At 39.1% G+C, this 9,980-nt stretch overlaps 1 protein-coding gene across 1 annotated transcript in view; it reads right to left on the bottom strand.

Annotated features, from left to right (window-relative positions):
- GTF2H2C (GTF2H2 family member C) overlaps nucleotides 1-9,980 on the bottom strand; it is a 16,567-nt gene that overhangs the window by 3,991 nt on the left and 2,596 nt on the right. The window contains 8 exon segments of the mRNA XM_025214767.1: nucleotides 535-598; nucleotides 2,153-2,260; nucleotides 2,608-2,695; nucleotides 2,887-2,977; nucleotides 4,383-4,488; nucleotides 5,345-5,399; nucleotides 5,956-6,006; nucleotides 9,277-9,363. Coding sequence (XP_025070552.1) covers nucleotides 535-598; nucleotides 2,153-2,260; nucleotides 2,608-2,695; nucleotides 2,887-2,977; nucleotides 4,383-4,488; nucleotides 5,345-5,399; nucleotides 5,956-6,006; nucleotides 9,277-9,363 — 650 coding nt within the window.

The following is a 9,980-nucleotide window of genomic DNA, read 5'->3' as shown; positions in this document are numbered from 1 at the left end:
CTGGGACCAGGGCAATCAGGGAGCAGGGTCTGCATGGGGGGGCTCTGCCAGGATGTCCCACAGCCCCCCACAGCCCCTACTGCAGCTGGTGAGTGCGGGGCTTTTTAAGTGCCAGGAGGCTGGGGCCAGGCAGGGCAACCATGGAGGCTTCTTCCATGGCTCCCGCTGCCTGTGGAGAGGCAGGCACAGCAAGAGGAGCTGCAGGAGAACCTGCAGCTGCCCGGCTGCGCCTGCCTCTCTGCAGCTGATCCGAATCACTGAATCTCTCCAAATCAGCGCCAAACCTTCCAAAGCTGATTCGTCCAAATTGACGCAGAACAATAATCCAAATTTCCAAATCGAATCACTGTCTTCCGAATCAGCCGAATCCAAATTGAATAATTCCCTATTAGCACAGGCCTAACATGTAATACTTACAATACAACCAGCTGCTCATTCATTTTCATATCTTGCTGTATTTTCACTAAAATGTGCATTTTGTAACTATGTCTAGATACAACAAATATTCAAATGTCACAAACTAGCCATACTTACACCATGCTAAAAGATGGTTTTGCATCCTGGTCAGAGAGAGATGCAATTGTATGCTGAGGAAAACCTTCAAAAAAGATAACAATATTCCATCACTTTATCTCCCACATTATCAGTTTTAAATATACAAGCAGTCCTTGACTTAAAATGTTTCGAGTAACAACGTTTCACACTTACAACGTTTATAAATTGACACCCTGTTTCAACTTTATGATGTCAGTTTCAACTTTACAATGCTTGATCCAATGCGACGCCATGCCAGCAAACAAGTTCGCTGCGTCGCTCACCTCCCTAGAGACTATCTGTCCAAAGTGCCTTGCACACTTTCTTTAAGAGCAAGCAAGACTCAAGAAAAGCAGGCAAGACTCAAGAAAAACCTGCAGCCAAGACTCCCGAGATGACTCCAGCCAAAAACCCTTCAAAACATCCAACCAAGATCCTTTCAAAAAGTCCCGCAAAGTCACCTCAAAGATGTCCTTCCAAATCAATATGATTGCTATTTACAAGATAAATACATTAATGTAGCTATATTACTCATCTATAATTGATCAAGTACAAGATTCTGGGGTATTTTTGGTGAAAATAGGGTATCGGGGCCTTGGTTCAGGAACCAATCCCCCATTTATAACATTGTTTCTTATGAGAAAATTGGTTCCGAGTTACAAAGTTTCGACTTAACACAGTTTTCAGGAACCAATTGTGTCATAAGTCCGAGGACTGCCTGTATAAAAGACTCTCCAATTTCTCAGAATTTGTTTTTAAATCAGTCACACACCACATTTTCCCTACCAAAACAGTCTTTTCTGTTTATTTTTACCAGGATAGTGAAACTGATAGAACTCCCAATTTCTGGAGGACAACTACAGAGAAAATGGCATGATACAGGAGGAAAAAAAGAAAGAGCAGAGTATGACTGATACTATGGTTAAATCAGAACTTAAATTATAAGGATGTTCATGGCAAAGATCTATTTTTTATTAATGTAAATTTAATATTTACTTCTGTGATTGGAGAGGGACTTGTTATCAAGATATGTAAAAATTCTCCCAGTGACAGAGTAGCAGGCCACTACTACTACTTAGGGTTAACTTCTGGCTCTCACCCATTCAGAATTATTGTTCCACCAGATGAAAGCCAAAGCTCTTGTTCCATTTGTTAAAAAGGAACAAGCTGACAAGGCTTCCATTAATATATATAGAACCCCATAGTAATACTAGAATGAATTTAAATGGCTCAGGGTTTTGAGCAAGATATTCTAAAAGACAGCCATACAGTGTGATATAGAAAGACAAGAAAGCCATAGTACTTACAGTTTTGTTTTTAAAATATTACATTTATTCACTATTGCTCAAAGAATATTGAGTAAGCTAATTCCTTCCCCTGAAAATTGAGCAATGTCTCTTATTTTCATCCTCATTTTAAAAAATGTAAATAACTGAACTCTTTGTGAGTGCAACATTAACTACATCAGAACCACCCAGTTAAAACAGAAGTTAAAATAAAAATAATGACATGGTATCTATTATTATGCTCCTACCAGCTTCTCTGATTGTGTGGGTTTCGTACAGGGAACACAAGAATGGAAATTACACAGACTGAACTTAATAAAACAAGATTCTACCCATTCGAATAAGGGAGCATTCTGAACTTGAACTGGCTGGAGGAGGAGTAACATGGTGCATCAGCAGTTCCTTATAATGGCTTTCATCTAAAATCACATGGTATGTTCCTACAATGAAGAAAGAAAATATATGACTCTCAGCTGACTATTTAATTAAGCAAGTAAATATTATACAAACATAATACTTATTCAAATAATGTAAACATGCACAACACAACCTTTTTAAGGTTTAACTATCCTATATCATCTTTTCAAACCAGCAATTATAAAATTAATTTAATGAACTCACACATCTTTAAAATGAAGGATCAATAATCATGAAATATTCTCCTAGCATAACAATATAGTAAAAAAGAAATACACCCTACTTAAATCTCAAAATTTAGTAAGTTAAATATGAAAACTTAATTTCCATCTGACATGACATTAGCATATAAATAGATCTACATACTTACCACCAGTTTCTCGGGCAAGCACAGTGCAAACTCGAACTTCAGCAGATAGGCCTATGATGGATACTCTGATTTTAACTGCCTTTAAACACTTTCAAATTGAAGAGCAAAGCACACAAAAATTAATTAGCAGAACTGAAAATTGTAAAAGATTAAAAGTTTAACTGGAAGTTTACTGACAAAGTGACATGCAACAACTGTTTTTTTGGACCTCTATAGTTCCCTTCTCATCCATGCCTCCTCCAATCCCTCCCATGAAGTACTAACAATTCCTTTCTATACCTTGATTAGCTCATAGATATTAGATGGATCACATGTGGTCAGGCTACTGAAGATTATCAAAACCTCTCTGCTTGTATGTCCTGGCATATGCCTATAAAAATAAGAAAGTGTATACTTAACTTAGCTATACAGACTAAAAATATTGCCACTTGTACAAAATTTGATGTTGGGGTGTTTTAATAAATCTCATTAGGGATGGGGTCTATGCCATCTTCAGCTTTGTTTACAAGACAAAGGGGGTTCCAATTTTGAGTCGGGTCTTTAAACATTATTGTTAATATAATAATAATGGAAAACAACCTGTGAAATAATCATTTTGTTACCGTAACTTAGATCACATTTGTCCTGTCCCCATAGCCAAGTTCAAAAAATAAGTAACCCATTTATTATACTTTATTGAAGCACATACTGAAGAGTCTACTAAAATTTAAGAGTCTGATCCAGCTACTATGCAAACAAATCTAAAGATGTTCTTTGCTTTAGTGACTATAGAGTAAATAGTTCAAGATCTAACTATTGCAGCCACTGTATAACAGCTTTGGTCCTGACCACATCTTGAGGAGCAGAGAATGAAATGTTATACATAATATTCAATGTGCTAGCTTTAGTGCCAACTGTTTATTAATACATTTATTGAAACAGAAAACTGAATTGAAAAAGATTTCATAAATACAAGCTAGTTCAGTTTTAAGCATCTTCTAAAAAAGTACTATCATAGATAATATCTTAGAGCAATACATCAAAAATTCACCACTTTTTAATGATAAACAATGCTTTCATTTTTTTTCTAAATTAAATTATATCAACCTGAACTCCAGTACCCATTTTTGTCTGGAAATATTAAGTACTCTTTTATTTCAAGTGGCAGTTATGTTAAACAGCAAAGTGACTTGTTTGTGTTGCAGTACAACCTTACATCTTCAAATCAGTACCGCACTGTACAAGACACTCTGCATAAACTGAGACTGCCCAAGTAAGCTGTGCCAAACAAACACTGCTTTAAATAAGTGTTTTATGAGTTTATACCAGATGCGTTGAAGCCCTGGCCTGCGAACCAGACCTGGCCCTAGGCACCATGTCATCTGGGCTGCCACACAGTTCTGGAAAACTGATGTCGGAGAAGCAGTGGCACCACTCCCCTGCTTCCAAATTTCCAGACCCATAGTAAGCCCCATGGGCCAGATACCACAACCGTATACACTAGATTTGGAACACAGGGCCTGATCCCAGCATGAGGGGCTGGGCAGCAGCAGTGTGGGGCCCCAGGGCCAATCCCAACCCATGGGACCCAATTCTGGCACACAGGGACCAACCCAAGCCACACAGGGCCCAATCCGGGCATGGAGACTGGGCGGAGGCAGCACAATGCCCAATCCTGGTGCAAGGGACCCAATCCAGTCTGCAGACTAGCCCTGTGCCAGTCATCTGCTCCCCAGGGCCAAAAGGTTTATACTGTTCAAAGAGAATAAAACCTACAATAACCTACACATACTAACTTTAAAGTTTGCATGGCCAAATTTAAGGAGTTATACAGAGATGGCTCTCCATGGCAAGCCATATCTACAGCCTTCTTCAAAGCAGTTATATGTTTTCTTGGGTTACCTGCAAGGAAACAAAATAAATCATCTGAAAAAGGTAAGATAACAGACAAGGCAATCTTTAAGATACCTTCTCAATATTTATACTGGTAATCTGAAAAAAATCCTAGTATGAACTGTTTCAAAATTGCCGAAATAGCAGCATTTAACACACATTGCTCTTTACATGCTCAAAGCACTATACAAATGGTAGTTAACTCTATGTTCACTGAGGTAGCAGTTATCTTAGTTGGCCAGATAGATATGGAAAGCTAAAATGACTTGCCACAAGCCACATAGCTGGCTAGTAATAAAACTAACATTAGAACTTAAAAGACCCTGTTTCTGTCTCATTTCCAATCCAAGAGAGCAGGTATCAGCAACAATTTTCTAACAGTGGAATGATCCAGTTGCAAGCAAAGACCCCACCACCAAATGACACTGAAGTCCCCCAGGTCCAGAACAATCCAATGGCTGCATGGGCTATAGGTTGCTGATCCTTGCACTAGAGCCCACGGCCTCCACTAATTACAAAGTTAAAAAAGAAACAGGGAAAGACTGAAATTAACCAGTGTATGTACAATAAGATATAGGTTTCTCATTTGAGATTCCAAAAGACCAATGAGGCAGAAATAAAACATTTGTTTTAAACATTAAAACCTCCATGCAGAAGACTCTCACTCCAAGTTGCATGTTATTTTCAATACTAAATAAGATAGACTTCTGTGAATTAACACCACATTTCAGCTGGATTCACTGAAATGGACACAAGGGCCCCTGTAAATCTCTACTGACTTAAAAAAAACCACACTGGTTACAAAATTAGGGCTTTAGTGTCAGAATAATGGCAATAGTTATCCAATAAAAATGAAAAAACCTACCTGAAAGCTCTGTCAGCTTTTCAGCTCTTTTACTTTTAGTTACAATTATACCAATCTGAAAGAAACAGTTCTCTTATTAATCTGTTATCAGGTTGATTTGTATTCTTAGTGCAGACTGGGTATTACTTAACATGTCATTTTTGATCAGTGCTAGTACTACTAAAATGTTTGTGTTGCTACGGTAACTTAACACCTACTCTTATGCTGATATACAGGAAATAATTAGTGAAATTACCTTTGCAGTGAGATGAATACATATTCCCATATCTTAACTTTATTATGCCTCTAGCCCAAAAGAACTAAAACATTTCTCTTTACATTCTAAATACCAGAAAGAAAATATAATCACATCCTAATTGTGCTACCATTTACTTACAATCTTAAAATAAAGAGCCAACTGAATTTTTGCCCTCTTCCTTTAATGAGAAAATAAAAATTTAACAAGATTAGTAGAGGAAAGGAAAAGGAGGATTCTAATTTAAAAAAAAAAAATCAGCTGGAAAATGCTTATTGAAACAGATTTCAAAATAATCTCCACAATTTCTCCCCCCACCCCAGCTGCTGCTTAATTAGTGATTGGAACACTTAGTTTCTGGCACAGGGGTACCTACCTGACTGATAGGATTTTGGTCAAAGTATTCTTCAACAAAATATTCCAATAACTAAAGAAAGAAAGTTAGAAGTATAAAGATTTAGCACAATCATAGTTCATATTTTCTAGCTGTTAATACCTGTATGACCCAGGGAAGGGAGGGGAGGAACCTACACACAACTGCCTCTGTACCTTGAATACTCTAAAGTCCTATTTTTTAGAAAGTGCAACAAAAATGTAAACTTCCCCATTCAGTACACTGTAGCTTTGGTCATCCATGTTACTTCTGAAGCAAATTTAACATAGATCTGATAGTATTATTAGTACAGGTATTCCCAATATATGGCCCAGCAGGTTAATATCAGCTGCCCAGCACCTCAGCAAAACTTTACGTTAGGCAATCTTGCAGGTGGCCCTACAACAGGAACTGTGACTTGTATGCTTGTGAGGAATCCTTACAACTTACCAAGTTGTGAACCAGGAAAACTACTAAATTCTGCATAGTAATTCATATCAAAGATAAAGGTTACTGGGCATATCTACACATGTATATTAATGCAAAGCAATAAACTCTGGGGCTTACTGCCCTGGGGTTTATTGCTCTGGGCACGCTGTTTGCATGTGTGCTTCATACCACAGCACGTTGAGCTAGGTTAGAGCAGCCCTGGCTGCCAGGGGGCCCTGAGTCAGCCTGGCAGCCTGGGGCTACTCCCCCCAGCTCAACATGCTGCAGAGGGGCTGGCTGGGGCACGCGGATGCTTCATTGTGGGGCTAGCCAGCAGGCAGCCCCTGCACTGAAGCACTGTTATGCACCAGCCAAGCCCATCAGTGTCTACATGAGCAGTGCTGCAGAGTAAAAAACAACAACTCTGCAGCAGGATAGTACTTGTATTTACAAGTATTACCTGATGTGAAATAAGTTAGTTTCCGCCAGCCTAATAGGGACATATGTGTAGAGGCACAACATTTACTGTGCAGCTAATTTGTTTACTGCTCAGTAAAATGTCTTGCGTAGACTTGCCCATTAAGTGGTATTTTCTGCAACTAATGAGCTTGCCCAATCCAGCAAGCACTCTCACACACATTTAACTTTAGGCATAGGTGTAGGTCCACTGAAGTCAAAAACATTACTCACATGGATTAAAATCTAGCACAAATATGTAACCATTTGAAGGACTGAAGCAGGGAGCATGGCATGTTACAACCACACAAACTCTGTTTTCCATGACTCAAATTCACTAACCAATACTAATCAACATTCTAGTTAATATATACAGCAGGTTAAAATTATTTTGATAAGACACTTCACCACCATTAAAAGTTATTTAAATAAAAAATTAAGTTCAAAACATTCTCCCTAATACTCTGACAAACATTCAATGTAATCTATATGTAACCACATAGGAGATTTTACATGGAAAACCAAATATTTTTGTTTTATCCGATGAATGTTTGTCCTATGTATCTAGTAAAACATCTATCTTACCCTGTTACCCTGCCTGACAGGATACAAGATGATCAAGGTGGGGTGATCACCCACTCATAGTTGGCGAAGAACCCGTGAAGGAACATCTGGAGAGGCTGGATATCTACAAGTCAGCAAGACCGGATGAACTACACCCAAGAGTGCCAAAAGAATTGGTTGATGTCATCACATGACCAATGGCAAAGCTATTTGAGAACTTGTGGTGCTTGGGAGAGGTTCCAGAAGACTGGAAGAGGGCCAATGTTGTGCCTATCCTCAAGAAAGGAAGGAAGGAGGACCCAGGGAATTACAGGCCAACCAGTTTGACCTCAATCCCTAGAAAAATTCTGGAAAAAATTATCAAAGAATCCATTAGTGATAGGCTAACTGAAGGCAGCAGCCTAAAAGATAGCCAACATGGCTTTGTTGCAGGCAGCTCATGCCTGACCAATATCTATTTCCTTCTATGATCAGGTAACACGCCACCTGGATAAGGGAGATGAGGTTGATGTCATATACTTGGATTTCAAAAAGGCCTTTGACTTGGTCTCCCACAATGTCCTCATGGTAAAATTGGGGGACTGCAGTCTCAACAACCTCATGGTCTGGTGGCTAGGAAACTGGCTCTGAGGCAAGACCCAGAGAGTATTAATAGATGGAACTGAATTGACATGGCACATAGTGACCAGTGGTGTCCCTCAGAGTTCAGTACTCGGACCAGTGCTTTTCAACATATTCATGAATGATTTGGATGTTAAAAGCATACTGACAAAGTCTGCGGATGACACCAAATTATGGGGGAGTTTGGTCACACTGGAGGATAGGCTGGGGATACAGGCTGACAAGGACAGGCTTGCAAGATGGGTGGATCAAAACTTGATGATATTTAACACCAAGAAATGTGAAGTGCTCCATCTAAGGAGAAATAATCTACAGCACACTTACAAGCTCAGCAGTTCTACACTAGCTAGCACCACAACTGAAAGTGACCTGGGGGTCATGACAGACCACAGAATGAACTTGAGCCACCAATGTGATGTGGTAGCCAGCATATACTGGCATGCATCTACTGATGAATTTCAAGCAAGTCTAAGGATGTCATCCTCCTGCTCTACTCGGCTTTAGTGAGGCCACAGCTGGAGTACTGCATCCACTTCTGAGCACTGCACTTCAAGAAGGATGTGGAGAAGCTCAAGAGAGTCCAAAGGAGTGCTACGCATATGATTAGACATTTGGGGAGCAGGCCATATGAGGAGAGGCTGAAAAAGACATGGGACTGTTCAGCCTGGAGAAAAGAAGACTTAGAGGGGACTTGTGCGCCCCTTATATACTTACAGGCTGCCACCATCAGGGCCTGGGAGAGCATCTATTCACCAAGGCATGCCAGGGGAAGACAAGGAATAACAGTTATAAATTGATAGAAGAGCGCTTTATATTGGACATAAGGAAAAACTTTACAGTTTGAGTGTCCAGGGTTTGGAACGGACTTCCCCAAGAGGTGGTACAATCACCTGCTCTGGAAATCTTCAAAAAACATCTGGACGCTCACCTTGCTGGGATCATCTGACCCCAGCAGTTTTTCCTGCCCAAGCGCAGGGGGGCTAGAACTGATGATCTCATGAGGTCCCTCCCAGCCCCTAACATCTATGAACCTATATGAGAAATTTAAAAGGTCAGATATGTACACATATTTAAAAACAGAATTTCAATGCTTAATACTGCTTAATCTCTATCAAATTCACTCCTCCCTAGTTATAGGCTATAATCTCCATCAAATTCAGTCCTCTCTAGTTATACAAATGTAGTAAAAAGTAGTTGCCCCATCTGTATGTATCATAACAAGAGTAAGTTAATAAACTTGAATAAAACAAATACCTTTAAGGTACAAGTAAGCCTGTTAGGTTTTAAATCTTGGTCCTCCATAGTTCTTGACCCATCAACCACCACATAAAGATGACGCATCTGCAACATCATCAGAAAAGATTAATTCTTCAAGAAGTTCTTAGTCTGAAATAAATCAACTTTTAGCCATATAAAACAAAAATCTGCAAATAGACTGTATTTATGTCATTTAAATGAATAGAAGATAATCATACCCTTCACTGTCAGACTGGCAAAATTCAGAGTATCTAAAGAACTCAAGACTCCCAAATAACTCTTTAGTTGGTGATGATTAGAGAGGTTAAGTACCTCACTACCTTCTATTGAGAATGTGGACAAAGACCTTTTTCTGACCAACACACATTGCTTTCAGTAGCCTCAAAAGATTATCATATCATATTTACATAATGCTTTTAACTGAGGAAGTAAACATTTCACCAATGAAATGCTTACTTATGTGAATAAAATAAATATAGTTCTGGTTATTTTATGTCTCACTAAAATGCAGAATCAACAGGCTTTATTTCACTAAGGCAGGTTCTGACAAAGGAAAAAGAACCCAGGTCTTCCATATCTTTGACACTACCAGTATCTGTTATACAACACTCTCACTCCAACTCACAAAAGCCAAATGATTTTGTTATTTAGACCAGGGGTTGTCAAATGGGGGTACGCATACTGCCAGGGGTACTTGAACC

The sequence above is a fragment of the Alligator sinensis genome, unplaced genomic scaffold (genome assembly GCF_000455745.1).
Source record: "Alligator sinensis unplaced genomic scaffold, ASM45574v1 scaffold541_1, whole genome shotgun sequence".
Lineage (NCBI taxonomy): Eukaryota > Metazoa > Chordata > Crocodylia > Alligatoridae > Alligator > Alligator sinensis.
The sequence above is the reverse complement of the archived record's forward strand: the minus strand, read 5'-3'. Positions and strand labels throughout refer to the sequence as shown.